The sequence below is a fragment of the Portunus trituberculatus genome, chromosome 41 (genome assembly GCF_017591435.1).
Source record: "Portunus trituberculatus isolate SZX2019 chromosome 41, ASM1759143v1, whole genome shotgun sequence".
Taxonomy (NCBI): Eukaryota; Metazoa; Arthropoda; class Malacostraca; order Decapoda; family Portunidae; genus Portunus; species Portunus trituberculatus.
Window position 1 is genome coordinate 36,643,039 of NC_059295.1, and position 20,000 is coordinate 36,663,038.

General features: G+C 38.6%; 1 protein-coding gene across 1 annotated transcript in view; it reads left to right on the forward strand.

Annotated features, from left to right (window-relative positions):
- Positions 1–19,058, forward strand: part of LOC123517114 (adenylosuccinate lyase-like) — a 27,105-nt gene extending 8,047 nt beyond the window's left edge. Inside the window, exons 2-9 of the mRNA XM_045277025.1 lie at positions 2,383–2,586; positions 2,789–2,913; positions 3,869–4,026; positions 4,817–4,968; positions 5,441–5,658; positions 12,521–12,701; positions 14,541–14,717; positions 18,890–19,058. Coding sequence (XP_045132960.1) covers positions 2,383–2,586; positions 2,789–2,913; positions 3,869–4,026; positions 4,817–4,968; positions 5,441–5,658; positions 12,521–12,701; positions 14,541–14,717; positions 18,890–18,976 — 1,302 coding nt within the window. The 3' untranslated portion in view covers positions 18,977–19,058. The remainder of the gene's footprint in view (positions 1–2,382; positions 2,587–2,788; positions 2,914–3,868; positions 4,027–4,816; positions 4,969–5,440; positions 5,659–12,520; positions 12,702–14,540; positions 14,718–18,889) is intronic.
- The last annotated feature ends 942 nt before the right edge of the window (positions 19,059–20,000 follow it).

The following is a 20,000-nucleotide window of genomic DNA, read 5'->3' on the forward strand; positions in this document are numbered from 1 at the left end:
GATTGAGTTTCCTGAAGACAACAAATTCTTATCAAATAGCCAATTTGGTTTTAGAAAAGGTTGGTCGTGTGTAACAAATTTATTGAGTTTCTACTCTAGAATAGTTGATAAAGTACAAGAGAGAGAGGATGGATTGACTATTTATTTAGATTTAAAAAAGGTGTTGGATAAAGTGCCACATGAAAGATTACTATGGAAGTTAGAGGAGAAGGGTGGCTTAAAAGGAAGCACATTGAGATGGATAGAAAATGATTTGAGGGGGAGAGAATTAAGGACGGTAGTTAATGATATGAAGTCCAAGTGGAGAGCAGTAGAAAGCGGAGTGCCACGGGGGTCAGTATTGGCGCCAATACTTTTCTCATATATATATATATATATATATATATATATATATATATATATATATATATATATATATATATACATACATATATAAACGACATGCCAGAAGGAGTGAACAGCTACATAAATCTGTTTGCAGACGATGCGAAACTGTGCAGAGTCATAAAATAAAAGAGGATTGTGAAATACTGCAGGAAGACTTAAACAAGATCTGGAAATGGAGTAAAAATGGGAGATGGAATTCAATGTGGACAAAAGCCATGTCATGGAAATGGGAAAAAGTGAAAGACGACCAGTGGGAATCTATAAGATGGGAGATGGAGTAGAACTAGAAAAAGTAAAAAAAGGAAAAGGACTTGGGAGTGACGATGGAAGAAAACAATCAACTGGTAAGCCATATTGATAGAATTTTCATTGAGACATAATTTGCTAAGGAATATTGGATTAGCATTTTACTACATGGACAAAGAAATGATGAAGAAATTGATAAGTACTAAAATAAGACCCAGATTGTAATATGCATGAGTTGTGTGGACCACCCATAAAAAGAGAGACATAAGGAAGTTGGAGAGACTACAAAAAATGGCTACGAGAATGGTTCCAGAATTTGAAGGGATGACATATGAGGAGAGACTAAAGGCTATGGAGCTACCAACCCTGTAACAGAGAAGGAAGAGAGGGGATCTCATACAAGTTTATAAATTGATCAACGGAATGGATAATGAGAAACTGATCCTGAGAGAAGAATATGACATTCAAAGCACAAGATCGCATAGTAAGAAACTGAGGAAAGGAAGATGTCTGAGAGATGTTAAAAGATATAGTTTCCCGGAAAGATGTGTTGAGACTTGGAACAGTTTGAGTGAGGAAGTGGTGTCAGCAACGAGTGTGCATAGTTTTAAAGGAAAATTGGATAAGTGTAGATATGGAGATGGGGCCACACAAGCATAAAGCTTAGGCCCTGTAAAACTACAACTAGGTAAATACACACACACTATAGAAACAAAAGTCCACAGATCTAAAGGAAAAATTTTATTTTCTAAATTAAAGAAAAATTAAATGTATAACAGTATGTGAACTAACACATGTATACTTGATATATTATGTACTATGTACAGTAAGTCCTCGTTTTACACTAGAAATGCATTCTTCAAAAAGCTATTGTAAACCGAAATTAGTGTAAACCGAACCCATTTTAACATGTATTAGATAGGAATATGTTCCAGCTCAGTATGAAAGTCAGTTGAAAAAAAGTAAACAAACTGGACATTATGTAGGTTGGACCGACGCTGAAAACGATCAAACCAGCCTTTGCTGGCCTTAAACTGCACATCTTTCACATCCATCTGAACCTTAAAGGTTTCAATAAAAGACAGGGCCTTTTCTGAAATGAGGCTCAACGAGAGTGGGGCATGCTGGCGTGTTTGGCTGTCTATCCAAATTTTGATAAACCCTCCATCCGATCCATAATGGGTTCCCGATGTTTTGTCAGCAATTTTACCTGCAGGCTTGAAGCATTAGCTGCTGCTTCCTTAACACTTGAAGCATTCCTCAAAACAGTAGCAGCTGTTGACTGTGGTAAATTCAGGGAACGGCTTATGGCTGACGAGCCTTCCCCAAGTTCTTTTCTCTTGACTATATCAAGCTTCGTTTCCAACGTTAAACTTTTCCTGGCTCATTTAACCTTACCCACTTCTTCATCAAGATCCAAATTACGTTTCGGTGACATTTTGGACAGGAATTGGTCTCAAATGCAGAGAATAATGTAAGTAAATCACCAAGTACAGTCTCACTGTTATTCGTCGTGGTGGCGTGAAAGTGACTAGTTTGTTGTTGGTCGCAGTGCAGCGCCACAATCACAGGCAGTGGGAATTTCAAATATCGTAAGAGCAATTTTTTTTTCATAAATTGAAAAAATGGTAGTAATTGTCAATTATCGTATCTGCGAATTTATCATATACTAAACTAGTGTAAAATGAGGACTTACTGTATTGTAAATATTATTAATTAAGTGATTTTAATAATTATTCTTCCTGTTAGGAGTTGGGGCTGCCCATTACAGACGAACAAATCAAGGAGATGGAGGTCAACCAGGACACGGTGGACTATGAGCGTGCTGCCAGAGAGGAGAAGGAAACCCGGCATGATGTGATGGCCCATGTACGCACATTTGCTGCTGTTTGCCCCACTGCAGCACCAATCATTCACTTAGGAGCCACCTCCTGCTATGTGGGAGACAACACGGTAAGTAGGAAAGAGACAGATACAGTGTTATTTTACAGTACTACATATTTAATTCCAGTTATTTCAATGTATGGAATTATTGACAATATGTGTGATATATGAATAATAGGAATTTTATATTTGAATGTAATTTAAAAAAAAAATTAATGTTTTTCATAAGAGTACAGTTATAATTCTTTGGATAAAATATTTTTCTTTACAGGATTTGATTCTTCTGCGTGATGGCTTTGATCTACTGCTGCCCAAGGTGGCTCGTTGCATCCACCGACTGGCAACTTTTGCCAATGAGTACAAAAATTTGCCTACACTTGGCTTCACACACTTGCAGTAAGGTTTTTATGCATTAGAACTTGAAATTACTTTTTGATTTTTCATTTTGTATTAGATGATATATTCATTTAACAGAACTGAACACATCAGTATCTCTCATATGTATTGTCAGTGTATTTGAACACAGCTTAATTTACCAAATGCTGTCCAATTCCTTTGTTCTGGTGTTATGTACAAAATATGCTGCATACCTTCAACAATGCATATTGCAAAATTCCATGCAAAGTTGATGACTCCAAAGTTGTCTATTGGAATCTTCACTTATTAGTTCACATCTCTTAGATCACAATTTTGTTTTGTGTTTATTGGTTCTTGAATGGAAACCACCACATACTGTACTCATAGTTTAAGGCTTACAATTATTTATTTATTTTTTTTCTCTCTTCCTTTTATGAAGTTATTAAAAAATAGATGAGTAAGTAGAATAGGATAAGAACAACAGGGAGAATGATTATTTGATATTCATGGGATAAATAATTTTGCCACAATCTACAACCTAGGGATAACAATTCCAGCCATTATACAGAGACCCATATAATGCCATAAAAGTGACCTACCTATGCGATGTAATCACTTAATGTTAAACTATCTCCATGTGTTGTAGAGGCTCAGATGTAAAAGTACAATCAATGGAGTAGCACTCATGATAAAGAAAACTAGTTTCACAGTAAAGAAGTGCATTTCAACTGCAAAGTAGGCCTAATATCAAGATAAGGTAAAAGAAATAGGCTTTTCAAATATCTGTCAATTATTCCTACTCTAGAATTCAGAACCCATTTGCAAATTTTATTTTTTTTCCAGTAAAAGAAAGTTAACTAAAAGAACATGTCTTAATCTAGCATTCAAATTTACTTATATAGATTGCAGTGTATTTTAACAAAATTGCTATAGAAAACATAAAGCAATAAAGCTTTTGTTAAAAGTATATTACCCATCAAGCCTATTTTCACAGGCCTGCTCAGCTGACTACTGTGGGAAAGAGAGCCAGTCTGTGGTTGCAAGACCTGGTGATGGATGAAAGGGCCCTTGCAAGGACCCGGGATGATCTGAGGTTCCGTGGGGTCAAAGGAACTACTGGCACACAGGCTTCCTTCCTGCAGTTATTTGAAGGTAAAAATTGTGAAGCTGAAAAAGAGAATAAAAATCTAGCTTTATCGACACACTCTTTGTTGTTTCAAGATACTCTTCATTAGCCATTTTGCAATTGTACAGTTCAGTATCTTGTATGGGGTTTCACTTGCACTGCTCTTTTAGACAAGGAGGAATCAGAAGCTTTTTGTCTTCTCAACGCTCTTCAACTGTCTGTTTTCAATTTCTTCCTCATTACTGCAATGTTGCATCTGTTGCTATTGTATTTTCATGCTAACTACTATTCTAATCTTGCAAACCATATTCCTCCCCTCCTCCCTCAGCCTTGTAACACAAGACTTACTTTCTTTCACTCTTCATTGCAAGAGTTAACCAATATTATTAATCACTCATTGCTTTCTCTGGTATAATGAAATTCCTGGCCTGCTTCTGTAATTTTACCTGCCTATGATTTTACTCTTACAAAGGGACGATTTCAACATCCTTATCCTGTAATTTTTTACTATTACTTTCAACTCTGTTCAGAGATTGGCACCTTAGCAGGCCCTTTTTTTCTCCAGTTCTATTGCCCTTAGCCAGTCTGATTATAAGCATTATCTAGTTGAGAAGAGCTGCTCATGCTTTTAATTTTCCACACATTTTCCATTGCTGCATTTCAAGTATTATTTCATAGCATATAGATTGGAAGAAAGGTCTTTTGTCTATAGTTTATATAACAATTTATCTTAAATACTTCAACAAAATGTATTGTATTTTAATATCTTCAGAAATGCCATAATAATAACAAATATGAATAAGACATGTGCTACAGGAAATGAAGAAAAGGTGAAGAGGCTGGATGAATTGGTGACTCAGTTGGCTGGCTTCAAACAGTCTTACAGTGTGTGTGGACAAACCTACACCCGCAAGGTGGATGTGGAGTGCCTTAATGTTCTTGCTTCACTTGGTGCCTCAGTTCATAAGGTAAATATTTTGTACAACAGTTTCTTTTAAGTCTTTTGCCTTTAAGCTTATTGAAAAGTTTCACATTCAGTGAACTTATTTTTGTTAAGAGAGATGAATATACTGAACCCCCAGAGCATTCCATACATCTGTTTTTATTTAGCAAAGTATTTTATAAGAACATGTAGCAGAAAACCATTAAAACTAGAAAGACTGCTGCTCGAATGAATATTGCTAAATTACTTTCCATGCATAATGACCTGAGCTCACTAGAAGGTGGAAGTGATCGTCAAATAGAGCAAATTTTATGATAGGATAAACTGTCCTCCCTCCTGTAGTCTGGTGGGAGGTAAAAATCCATCAATCTTTATTTCTAAGTTGTAGATTCTTTACTCTATATATTATAGGTAGGAATTTCTTTGAGAATTAATGGAACTGGTACAAAATTTATACTTTTTAATATTGATGGTATTTAATGTAACTATCATTTTAGATATGCACTGACATCAGGCTTTTGGCCAACATGAAGGAGATTGAAGAACCTTTTGAGTCAAGTCAGATTGGTTCCAGTGCCATGCCATACAAACGCAATCCTATGAGGAGTGAGAGATGTTGTGCCTTAGCTCGCTTTCTCATTTCCCTCCCTGCCAATGCCCTCAACACTACTGCTACTCAGTGGATGGAGCGCACTCTTGATGACAGTGCCAACAGGTGAGGGTTTAGCAAATTTCTCTTAGTATAATGTATTGGATGACAGCAAAAGAAATGCTTTCATGCAAAAAGAAAAATTTAAGCACAGTAGTTATACTTCACTCTCTCAAGTTTCACTTATTTTATGATTATAACCCAAACATATTCTCCTGTGGTCTGTCCTTGGAGGTGGGAGTTTTCTAGTAGTGTGTGTATATATATATATATATATATATATATATATATATATATATATATATATATATATATATATATATATATATATATATATATACAGGCAACCCCCCTTAACTAAGGTTCACACAACGAAATTTCGCTACAACGAAGGTTTCCTTTTACTGCCATCTGCTCGTTTAAAGAACACCAAACTTGCTTTAACGAAATTTTATCCAGTTATTTTTTCCAAGTTTGAAAGGCCCACCGTATCACGTAAGCCGACAGGCTTTTGAATACACTAGCGCCTCTCGTGGACAAAATGCGTACCACTCACTCACCCTAGTTCAAAACAATAACAGCGTCAGCAGCAGCTCGTCTTCCCTCGCTCTACATGCCACCAAAATGCCCTGCAATGTCGCCTAGCGTTGCTAAGAAGACCAGGAAGTCTCTTACTCTGAAAGTGAAGCTGGATATTATTCAAAGACACGAGAGGCAAGAAAACTAATAGCATTGCTTCCCACCATGGCTTGACTCGATCTACACTGCTGGTCAGAGCGGAAGGCGTGAAAGGGACAACTTCCACGCTGACCAAATTTCATTCATCCTTTCGTAACTCCTAAACATACAGCGGGATTCGCTGTATGTCGCTATCTAACAACTCTGCAGCTTTAGTTGTCAAAGTACATGATGTGTTTCCTTAGTCAACATTCACCTGTGGTTCGTGTGATTGCATTTGAATTTTCTTTCACCCTCCCTCATGGGCCCTTTTTGTGGATGCGTGAGCTTACCATTGTGCCCTGTTACTACCTATTATGGGACCTAGGAAACTAATTAGTAAGGCCCAAATCTCAGTCATTTGTGCCTCAGTGAGGGAGAATAAGTCAAATCAAGAAACTGCCGCAAACACTGGCAAAGGTCTCAGAATTGTTCAACGTTGGACCAAAATTTATCGTGAGGGAGGAAGAGACGCTTCGCCACCACCTTACAAGCCTGAAGGGCGTAAGCGCAGTGTGAGCCAGAGAACTCTGAACATTATTCGAAAACAGCTTTAGGTTAACCCTCCCATACACAGCAAGGAACTTTAGGCTAGGAACCCTATGTGCTGGGTTGGGTGAGTGAAAGGAGTGTGCGGAGATATGTGAAAGGCGACTTGGGATAATGGAATTGCCGCGCAGTTTCAAAACCTTGCTTCAGTCATGATTACCTTTTTTTTTTTTTTTTTTTTTTTTTTTTTTTTTTTTTTACATTACAAGGGCACTGGCCAAGGGCAAACAAAGTGTTGGAAAAAAAAAATCCCGCTGGTTGCCAGGCCCTGTTAAGAGGAAAGTAGAAAGAGAAAAAAAAAAATCTAAAAGGAGGGTCCAGTTAACGTAAGAGGTGTCTTGACACTCCTCTTTTGAAAGAGTTTAAGTCATAGGCAGGTGGAAATACAGACACAGGTAGAGAGTTCCAGAGTTTACCAGTGTAGGGAATGAAGGAGTGAAGATACTGGTTAACTCTTGCATTAGGAAGATGGACAGAATAGGGATGAGAAGAAGTAGAGAGTCTTGTGCAGCGAGGCCGCAGGAGGGGAAGGCATGCAGTTAGCAAGTTCAGAAGAGCAGACAGCATGAAAACAGCGGTAGAAGACAGATAAAGATGCAACATTGCGGCGGTGACTTAAAGAATCAAGACAGTCAGTTAGAGGAGAAGAGTTGATAAGACGAAAAGCTTTAGATTCCACCTTGTTTAGTAAAGCTGTGTGTGTGGATCCCCAGACATGAGAGCCATACTCCATACACGGGCGGATAAGGCCCTTGTACAGAGCAAGCAGCTGGGAGGGAGAGAAAATGGACGAAGACGCCATAGGACACCTAACTTCTTGGAAGCTGATTTAGCAAGAGTAGAGATGTGAAATTTCCAGTTTAGATTTTTAGTGAAGGATAGACCGAGTGTGTTTAATGTAGAGGAGAGGGAAGTTGAGTGTTATTGAAGAAGAGAGGATAGTTGTCTGGAAGGTTATGTCGAGTAGATAGTTGTAGAAATTGAGTTTTTGAGGCATTGAACAAAACCAGGTTTTCTCTGCCCCAATCAGAAACAAGTGAAAGATCAGAAGTTAGGCGTCCTATAGCATCTCGCCTTGAGTCATTTAATTGTTGTTGGGTTGGGCGTCTGTTGAACGCTGTTGAATAATGCAGGTGGTATCATCAGCATAGGAGTGGATAGGGCATTGAGTCAGATTTAGGAGATCATTGATGAATAATAGAAAGAGAGTGGGTGATAGGACAGAACCCTGTGGAACACCACTGTTGATAGTTTTAGGGAAGAACAGTGACCGTCTACTACAGCAGCAATAGAACGATCGGAAAGGAAACTGGAGATGAAGGTACAGAGAGAAGGATAGAATCCGTAGGAGGGTAGTTTAGAAATTAAAGATTTGTGCCAGACTCTATCGAAGGCTTTCGATATGTCAAGGCCGACAGCAAAGGTTTCACCGAAGTCCCTAAAAGAGGATGACCAAGATTCAGTTAGGAAAGTAAGAAGATCACCAGTAGATCTGCCTTTACGGAAACCATACTGGCAATCAGAGAGAAGGTTGTGAGCTGATAGATGCCTCATTATCTTCCTATTAAGGATAGACTCAAAGGCTTTAGAAAGGCAGGAAATCAAAGCTATAGGGCGGTAGTTAGAAGGATTGGAGTGGTCACCTTTTTAGGGACAGGTTGAATGTGAGCAAACTTCCAGCAAGAAGGATAAATAGAAGTAGAGAGACACAGATGAAAGAGTTTGACCAGGCAGTGAGCGAGTTCGGAAGCACAGTTTTGAGAACAACAGGAGGGACTCCATCCGGACCGTAAGCCTTCCGAGAATCAAGGCCAGAGAGGGCCAGGAAAACGTCTTTATAAAGAATTTTAATTTTAGGGATGAAGTAGTCAGAGGGTGGAGGAGTAGGAGGAATATGCCCAGAATCATCCAAAGTTGAGTTGGTAGCAAAGGTTTGAGCGAAGAGTTCAGCTTTAGAAAAGAAGAGACAGCTGTAGAGCCATCTGGATGAAGTAAAGGAGGAAAGACGAAGAAGTAAAGTTGTTAGAGATATTATTGGCTAGATGCCAGAAATCTCGAGAGGAGTTAGAATTGGAAAGACTTTGACATTTTCTATTGATGAAAGAGTTTTTAGTAAGTTGGAGAATAGATTTGGCATGATTACGGGCAGAAATATATAGGGCATGAGTTTCAGCAGTTGGATGGCTACGGAACCGTTTGTGAGCCGCCTCTCTATCATTGACAGCACGAGAACAAGCAGAGTTAAACCAAGGCTTTTTAGCTTTAGGGTTAGAGAAAGTATGAGGAATGTATAGCTCCATGCCAGAGATAATCACCAGCCAAGGGTGCAGTCCGACCTGGGGACATTTATGGTCCCCTCCCCAGAGGGGGACTCCGAGGCAGGGCGTGGTGAAGCCATTATTAAATTTTGATTTGAAGAGAGTGTAAAAGTGTAAGGTGTTGTAGTGTAGTGTAGGAAGTAGTAGAAGTTGTCTTTAGAGGGCAGGCTGCAGCTGCTCAATTGTATAAATGAGACCACAAAGGGAACCGGGAAGAGAGGACACGGGGAATCACTCAGTCTGCAGCACTGCCTACATCCCCGTAAGTACCTCTCGTGGAGTATTCCACCGGGCGGCACAAAGATTGGGACTTAGGTAAGTGTCGTAGGGTACGTTGGTCAGATGAGGCAAGCTTTCAGGTTACAGACAACCAGAAAAACCATGTGTACTGCAGACCCGGTAGTAACCGTCATGATCCACGCTACACAACACACCCATTAAAATCCAGATTCTTTGATGGTGTGGGGTTGTTTTTCTTACTATGGTCTTGAAAAATTAGTGTTTTTGCCTAAGAATGTTTGTATGAACCAAAATAACTACTTTGAGCTAATTGTAGATGAGTTAGATGAGTGTATGGAAAAGTGCAATGCTGTTACCTTCATACAAGATTGTGCACCGTGCCATACGGCAAAGTTAATTATTGACTGGTTTGATTTCTGCAATGTCAGCCTTTTAAAACCTTGGCCCGCAAGTTCGCCAGACATGAACCCTATAAAAAATCCCTGGGAGTACATAAAACTGAAGCTAAAGGAGAGAGATACCTCCTCCCTCCCACGCCTCCAAGCCGCTATTCAGGACATATGGGACAATATTGACGCTCAGTATCTCCACCACCTAGGTGATTCACTTCCCAGGAGACTCAAAAGGTCAAGAAGGCATGAGGGCATCCTATCAATCACTAGTTTAGGTGAATACCCTCATTAAAACATATTTTCTGTGTCATTAATCTCCTTCATAAGATGTCACAGGTACCGTGCTTCTGCTCTGCACTGTCTACCATTTTCAAGTCAACAGACTCTATTAAGAAGGCTGGTGGGATCATATCTTCCTTGCAAGCTAAAAGAACCACCTGAATTGATAACTCTGCAATGGATAAAATGGAAAGCCTTGTGGAAATGTGGTACATAAGTGTTGTATGCAGTACAATGATTTCCCGCTCCACTCTCCCTCCCTTCATAAATTTAAGATCTCAACATCATAAAGTTACTTCATACATACATTAGTGTACATTATAATGACTTAGTCTTAAATTAAACTGCTTAAATGTTTAACTTCATAATTTTTACTTTCATTAAACCTTTCACTGTACTATGATGCACTCTCACTTAACGAAGGTTTTTTTTAGGAATGTAACCCCTTCGTTAAGTGGGGGTTGTCTGTATATATATATATATATATATATATATATATATATATATATATATATATATATATATATATATATATATATATATATATATATATATATATATATATATATATATATATATATATATATATATATATATATATATATATATATATATATATATATATATATATATATATATAGGCAACCCCCGCTTAACAAAGGGGTTACGTTCCTAGAAAGACCTTCGTTAAGTGAGAGTGCATCATAGTACAGTGAAAGGTTTAATGAAAGTAAAAATTGTGAAGTTAAACATATAGGCAGTTTAATTTAAGTTATTTTAATGTACACTAATGTATGTATGTACATAACTTTATAATGTTGATGATCTTAAATTTATGAAGGAGGAGAGGAACGAAAGACACTAACTGGCAACCTGTGGAATGTAAACAAAGGGCGCATCATTGTATCACATACAAAACTTATGTATCACATTTCCACAAGGCTTTCCATTTTATCCATTGTAGAGTCATGAGTTCAGGTGGTTCTTTTAGCTTGCATGGAAGATGCGGTCTCACCCGCCTTCTTAATAGAGTCTGCTGACTTGAAAATAGTAGAGACAGTAGATGGAGTCAAGATGGTGGCAAGCAATGCTATTAGTTTTCTCGCCTCTCTCGTGTCTGTTAGGCAACACTGCAGGGCATTTTGGTGGTAAGTTGAGCGAGGGAAGACGAGCTGCTGCTGATGTTGTTATTGTTTTGAACAGGGGGAGTGAGTGGTGCGCGTGTTGTCCACGAGAGGCGCTGGTGTATTCAAAAGCCTGTCGGCTTGCGTGATACAGAGGTGGTTTCAAACTTGGAAAAAATTAACTGGATAAAACTTCGTTAAAGCGAGTTTGGTGTTCATTAAACGAGCAGATGGTAGTAAAATGAAACTTTCATTGTAGCGAAATTTTGTTGTGTGAACCTTCATTAAGCGGGGGTTGCCTATATATATATATATATATATATATATATATATATATATATATATATATATATATATATATATATATATATATATTACACACACACATACATACATACATACATATATAAGATGGAGACTCAATACTCGAATGTCGAAATACTCAAACTTTTTAATACTCAAATGCAAAAGTTAAATTTAATAATTGAAAAAATACCTTATAGTCGAATGTCCACACCTGTGGTTGTAAACAAAGGCTCCCTGGTGTCCCCATTCCCCCTCCACCAGTTGTGACTCGTGCTGCTGCAGTCATCAGAATAACATTGTCCTGTATTCTATCTGTAGTTTTTCATTTATAAACTTACATTAACACTAAAGGCTCATTAGTGGTGAAAGTATCTGGTAATCAAACAGCCACACATTTGGTCATATAGAAAGCTCTGTAATCTTCCTTCTCGCAGCCGCCACTGTACCGTTCTGATACTATATTATTGGTAATATTGGTAATACTGGCATACCGATGCCGGTGCGCATCCTTAGTCCTGCCGCAATCTTGAGAAAAACAACAGTCTTCTGCATTCTGTCAGTAGTTTTTCATTTAGCAACTTAGGATGGCACCAAAGAGGCTTATTAGTGGTGAAAATAAGGAATCTGGTGAGAGTGCAAGTGTTGGTGAGCCACAGCCCTCCATTAGTGGATTGACAGGAATCACACCAGAAACTTTACAAAGACGTTTTAATGGATGATGACTCATCCTCCAGCGCCCTCCCTCCTCCTCCCCTCCTTTTCTAATTATCCATCACTAGCCTTCACTTACGGTATGTAAAAAATCAAAATTGTAAAAAGAATACGTTGAAATTTTTATAAATTTGAGGTTTGCTAAGATTAGAACGACTTACCTGATTTATAGTATCAATAGTCGAACTTTTTAATACTCAAATAGCCATTTAGAATTAATTAAGTTCCAGTATTGAGTCTCCACTGTATATAGTATTTGTATATATCACTTATATGTTTGTGTTGTTTGCAGACGTATCAGCTTGGCAGAGTCTTTCTTGACTGCAGACAGTCTACTAAACACACTACAGAACATATGTGAAGGACTGGTGGTTTATCCAAAGGTGATCCAGCGTCACATCTCTCAAGAACTGCCTTTCATGGCTTCAGAAAACATCATCATGGCCATGGTTAAAGTTGGTGGCAACAGACAGGTTAGGAGAAATAGTATTAATTGTGATTAAGCAAAGCAAACATCCCCTTCCATTGTATATATTTGCATGCATGCCTTTCATCTTAAGGGTGTGGTTACACCAAGCGAATTGAATAGATTCAATTAATGAAGAATCAACATGATTCATGAATTGTGTTGATTCGCCACATTAGTTTCAATGTAACTGTTTACACCAGGCGAATCAAGTCAATTCAAATCATGCCAATTCATAGCAATTCAGAATCAATTATTGGTTTGGTCCCATTTTTTCATCATTGAAGGCAATTCAGCTGATGAATAAGTACCATAATAGTGTCCGTCCTAATCAATTTAGTACGAGAATGACGTGCTACATATGATCCTAGTGAACCTGTGCACCAAGATCATGTACATGGATTGTACTGAACCATAGAAGGAATTGCTTCAGCCTATGATATCTAGACAATAGTATTCTGCATATTTTGAAAACAGATCACAACAGAAAGCATTATGGATATGCTTACATATTTTCATGTGGCAACTGCAGGGTGTATCGTCTACCTTTGAAATGTGTGACATTACATAACCATCAGTCTGCCAGGCACCAGACAGAGTGGGAGAGGGGTGTAAACTTCCTGCTACTAACCCCTATTCCTCTGATTTTGTTCACTAAATACTTTGGTATGTCACGTCACAAAGTAAAAGTTAATATGACAAAATGTTAAAATTAACATATCTGTAATTGTTTTGGTATCCTCTTAATATCCTCTGCACACCGTTAAGCCTAAATAAAGAGTAGATGTGATAATATGGTATCAACTGGTGTGCCCATTTCTTCCGTGGTGAATGTATGTATCAGTGAATCATTATGTCCTGCCACTCCACAGCTCCACCTGGTGAGACAAAGTATTCTCTCAGTTTCAAACTGACATGGCTTCTGCTGTAGGCCTAGTACTTGTTGTTGGTGACAAGATGTTGGTGAACTTAAATTATTCTGTGGTTATCCTTAAAAAAAAATGAGTAAGTCTGATTATTGACCAGATCTGGGAACATATGTCCAAAGCTCCCTAATTGAGGTGGTCTAGAATTAATTGCACGCACCCATGTCCATTGCCGATGCATACGCTTACGCATCCTCAGCCACAGTAACAATGCTATTTCTTCAAAAGCTAATACGTCCATACTTCCCGACAGCTGCCTTAGTACTACACCATCTGAATGATGTGAATCAGATGTGTTGAAACTCAATCAGTTGGAACTATCCTGATTCAAAGTGACTTGATTCAAATGATTCTTCATGAATTGAATCAATTTGATTTGCTTGGTGTAAACACATCCTTAGACCTTCTCAAGAACTTACGCTCATTTATGGTAATTTCTAGTGGGACATATCTTTATTGAGATGGAAGAATGTTTCCACCATGTTGGGTCTCCTCAAAGATCTGGTTGCCTTCCCTGCAATGCTCTCCTTTTCCTGCAGTTGAGATAGTCAATTTCCTGTAAACAAATGCCAAGTACTTACCTCACTCCAGCTACTAGTGCTGGAAATAACATTACATACAGCTGTATGGGTAGCAGGACTTTTAAAATACCATTTTCTTATCTTTTGTTTATGTTGCGTACCTCATTACAGATGGGGAAGCTACATAATATTCCAAAAGGTTGTGGCTTGGGTCTCTCTCTCTCTCTCTCTCTCTCTCTCTCTCTCTCTCTCTCTCTCTCTCTCTCTCTCTCTCTCTCTCTCTCTCTCTCTCTCTCTCTCTCTGAAAATGTGAAATAAAATCAGTAATGTAATTGAGTTATTTATTTTTATTTTTACAAAGTTTTAAGAACACTTGAACATTTTGCTTCTTGTCATCAGGAATGCCATGAAGAAGTGCGGGTGTTGAGTCAGGAAGCTGCAAACAAAGTGAAGCAGGAAGGCAAAGAAAATGACCTGGTGGAAAGGATTCGAGCATGTCCATATTTTAATCCAATACATGATCAGCTTGACTCTTTGTTGGATCCAGCCACCTTCATTGGTCGTGCCCCACAGCAGGTATGTGAATGTCTGTATTGTGCTAAGGACTCTATATATTTTGATTCCACTTGATATCTGTAATGGTTATTTACTTTGATGGAGATGTGGGTCAGATTATTGTATACTTGTGTATAGACCTTCCAGTCATTATTTGATCTTACCATAACACAACATCTGAGAATGTTTTACTTTACAACATACATCATGTGATATTTATCGTAACTAAAAGAAAATCAAAGCCAAATTTTTTAGGCCTGCTAACTACACAGAAACCACTACATTGTATTTCCTCTATTGTGCTGATAGGATCTCTTAGCATGCATCACTTTTCTTCATGTACTTGGCAGTCAGTGTTCATAGCAGGTCACCATACAACCTGGCGAGCTTGGCCCTTTTGCAAGTCATGAAGCCAAGCAATGATCTGACAATGAAAGTAAGCAAGGGTAAGCAACCATGATCTGTGGAGCACCAGCCCCATTGCCATCTGATGGGTCATCATGAACTTCCAGTAATCTTGTAGAGGCAAGCAGGTCTTGCTTATCAATTGGGAAACCTATGGAAACATGTGAGAAGTAGCTGGTATAGATCATCCTCACCTGCGGCCTTACTGTAGGGATTAGAAAATGCTGCTACATTGCAAGCTTTGAAGAATACACCATGGTTGGATATCCCTTGAAGATTATTCACCTGCTCAGCTCTTTGCCTGTCGTATGCTTTTACAAACACTTTTCCATTACCATGAAGGGAAGAAACAAAGGTCTTGCTGGATAAAATGGTGAACCAGAAAATCAGGTCCCTCATTGACACCAAGACAAGATATGACATAATAGAGATAATAGCAGTTGCGTGGTCGATGAAAAAATACAGGACCTATCTCCTCTGTCTGCCCTACTTTCAACTACAGAGTTCTCTCGATTTATGCATGTTTAAAATGTGATTTTGTTTAAGATATGTGATTTTTGAGTAACACAAGGTAAAAAATAAAAAACTAGTATTTTTTCATATTACACATTTTATTTAGGGTAACACAATGTCAGTACAGTTTAGTTCAGTAATCATGTTCACTTTATGCAATTTTTACATGGAACAGACATTGTATATTATCAAAATCCTGTTTGAGATTAAAGTAAACATTAGCTAATACCATGCATACATTCACATTCACTGTCATTCACAGATCTTAACCCCTTCAATACGGTGACGCCTATGTCGGCGTCATGAAGCCCCAGTAGCATATACAGCGACGCCTATGTAGACGTCATATTTCTTTTCTGAGCTTTCTTCAGTTCAATTTTCCCTTATAGTGTGTTGGATACCAACTACACACGCCATATGCTGTCCTTGAAATCCTAGTGCTCCTCCCACCATCCTTGTCTCCACCAATCACTAAAGATAAGCTACATGCGTCCCACCTTGTGTCTAAAATTACCCAGTGGCATAGACTGTTCCCATTCTCTCTCTCTCTCTCTCTCTCTCTCTCTCTCTCTCTCTCTCTCTCTCTCTCTCTCTCTCTCTCTCTCTCTCTCTCTCTCTCTCTCTCTCTCTCTCTCTCTCTCTCTCTCTCTCTCTCTCTCTCTCTCTCTCCCGAAGAAAGAAGCGTCCACTTTCCTCTTCGAAGGCCATATAGTGACTAAAAAATAGCAGCATAATACACAAAGACGACAAGTATGACAAGCTTGCACGAGTTTTCTGCGCTCAGGCGCGCGGCACTACCACCCGTATATCATACAGGCGGGCTTTTTTAACATCCGGCGCGGGGTTAAGTCTCTTGGGACTGGGAGTCAGTACTGTATTCTTTAATACACCCTGCCCTGGTCACCATCAAGCAATGTGCTGGCAATTGAAATACTAGCTGAGCTCTACCAATTCTCCTGAGGAACCAGTTCTGATGGTTCCACTTGCCAGTTCCACATCACAGAACTAAACCAGCCACACACATTTATTTGATTATCAATTCTTGATTTTGTGTTATTCTAAATAATGTGTATTATGAAAAAAATTACTAGGGTTTTTTACCTTGTTATTCCAAAATAGCATATTTTAAACGTACATAAAATTGAGAAATCCTTGTAGATGGATCCTGGTGTTCTTGATCACATCCAAGGTTCAGTCATTCAGGATCACGAGGGGATTGTGGTCAACCAATAGTTGAAAAGTAGGGCAGACTAAGGAGATGATAGTTCCGTGTCCTGCACTTTCTCATCAACCACACAACTGCAGTCATCTTTATCTCTCTTATGTCGTATTCTTCAAAGCTTGTAATGTGGCTGCAGATGAGGATGATCTATGCCAGCTACTGCTCACACATGTTCCCAAATTTTGCCAGATGGATAAGTAAGTTATCCAGCTGCCTCAGCATTGTTACAGGAAACTTCATGATGACCTATCTGTTTGAGACACTAGTACTCTCTATGAATCATAAATAGTTGCTTGTCCTTGCTTACTTTCATCATGAGATCATTGCTCGACTTCATGAGTCACACAAGTGCATCAAGGGAAAATTAACTAGGTTCTGTGGTGACCTCTCATCAACAGTGACATTACCATCTCTGAAGAGATTCACATATGCATGCTAGGAGATCCTACCAGCACAACAGAGGAAACTTATGGTCTTCTTGCTCATTTGAGGGAGAATCTCTCTGCTAATCTTTTATCACAGGCAAAACTACCTCATCTATGCTGGCCGTGTGTATCAGGATATGCATCAACCAAGACTTCCCACATTCCCACTATATTTGTACTGGTACTTTATACAAGTAAAGAGAGACTACCCACAAACCCATATTATTTAGCAGAGTGATATAGAGAGAAGATGACAAGCAAGTATGGCACAGGCACTACTGGACAAGGTGTCAGCATTGCTGGAAGTTCATTCAGAAAGGACACACACTACTGAAGACTGATGATGACTGTGATATGAATAGACCAGCTTTTTACAGCAGCAACAGACATGCACCAACTGTTATTACAGGTCTTAGTGTCTCATGGGTAGGAGTGACAGAACAGATGTCGTCTCAGGTGGCTCCATCCACTACATCCCTTCAATTGGCACTGCACCACCAAGCCCAACCACCACACAAGCTTTCTCCTGACATTTCTCTACAATAGTATAAGGTGTGGTGTTGTGTGTGGGCAGATTATGAATAGCTTTATTACAGTTGCATGATTAGTCTGTACATGTGCAGCTGGCCCACTTTTGATCATGTCTCACCCTTAGATGCATGGGACATTGGTGTAAGTTATGAGAATAGTAGAGCACAGCAATAGTGCACATCCATGCGCACTTTCAATATTATTAGCACAATGTGACTAAACAGCTCTCCATAATCTGCCTACACACTATGCCACACATTATACTTATGTAGAGAAATGTCAGATGAGAGCTTTTGTGGTGGCTGGGCTTGGGAACACCTGGCATGGTGGTGCAGCACCAAGTAAGGGATATAGTGGGGCCACCTGAGATTGCCATTATTCTGTCACACCTACCCTGCTGTAAAGCTGAAGTCTATTCATGTTGCAGTCAACAGTCTTCAGTAGCTTGCACATGTTGAATGAACTTCCAGCTTGCAGACAACTTGTCCAATGTCTGTGCCATGCTTGTTTGTCATCTTGCCTCCATATCATTTCACCATGTAAAGGTTGTTGTTGGTAAACACTTTTTCAAATGGGCTTTGCTTGTATTTGATGTAAGTAAAAAAGTGGAGAGGTGAAAAAGTCTTGCTGGTGCGACACTTGGAAGAGTGTCTGCTGGTGCGACACTAGTGTTTACAGTCCTTATGTCAGGCTTCTCTTGCTTTGAAGTTTCACTTTTCACAACAATGACTTCTTATATGTTAAACCACATTACGTTTTGCTAATCTTGTTTGTTTTACAGATATAATAACTTCTTCCATCTTGTCAGCTTCATTCTTGCTATATGGCAAAAGCCACTGTTAATCTCTGCTCTATTACCAAACTTATTACCCAACATATTCATTTTCATATGTCACATTCAATCTTTTCTCTCCTGCAACATATTCATTCTCATATCCATCACATTCAATCTTTTCTCTCCTGTTCGTATGTTTTAGGTCCCTTTAGAAATCTCTACATCCTGTATGGACCATCTTTGCAATGAATGCAAACAATTTACAGCATCCATTCCTCCCCTTGGTATTCTTAGATGTATAATCAAAACCATCATCTTCCAGGTTGTGGAGTTCCTGAAAGATGAAGTAGATCCAGTGCTTAGCAAGTATGAGGGACAATTAGAAGGGAAGATCATCCTAACAGTTTAATAATTGTATTTTGCCTGCTAATACTATATATATTAAATAATTATACTTTTCATACTGAAGCAAATAAAATATATTGAGGGAAGTGATTTTGTATGGATTAATATCTCATTGAAGATGTAAGATATTGAAGCTCACATTGTAAATAAAAAAAAAAAAAACCTGCAAAGATCTTAATCCAAAATTATGGAATTTAAGAACTTAGATACTATCTAATTTTAGCCTTCTTTATTCAAAAACCCTTCGCTTTAGAGGGTTAGCTAAATGTATGCCAGAGACAGTGGCTGCAAAGTGAAATGAACACAGCGGATTGCATAAAAGTTGTGAAACTATCAGATCAGTCTGCTCCAAGAGAAAAATGTTTGGCAAGCCATTCATGATGAACACATCAGAAACATAGCCTTTCATTAAAGCAGGATTTAATACCAAGATATAATACCAAAAGTAAATTTCTGCAGAAGCATTTAAAGACACCTGAGTGTCTGCTTGGAGAGAGAGAGAGAGAGAGATTTCATATTTCATTTTCGGCATTGAAGTTTTACTATTAAAATGTCAATGACTTCAAAGTGGTGGCGGTGGTGGTGGTGGTGGTGGTAGTGATGGAAGCGAGAGGATTAACAAAATATTTCACACCTTTTATGACTTTGAGTCTTCCACCTCTTGACCTAAGGAAGAAGCTTATCAGGAGGTCGTCACCTCAATGGATCTCTCTCTCTCTCTCTGTGTTCATCTTATTTCCATATTTTCTTCTTATTTGTTCCTTTAAACTTTTATTTTCAAAATAAATTACATTAGGCAGAACAATAAGTTTACTGAAACTACTTCCTATACTGCAACTACTACTACTGCTGCTACAAAAACTACTACTACTACTACTGCTGCTACAAAAACTACTACTACTACTACTGCTGCTACAAAAACTACTACTACTACTACTGCTGCTACAAAAACTGCTACTACTACTACTGCTGCTACAACAACTACTACTACTGCTGCTACAAAACTACTACTACTACTACTACTGCTA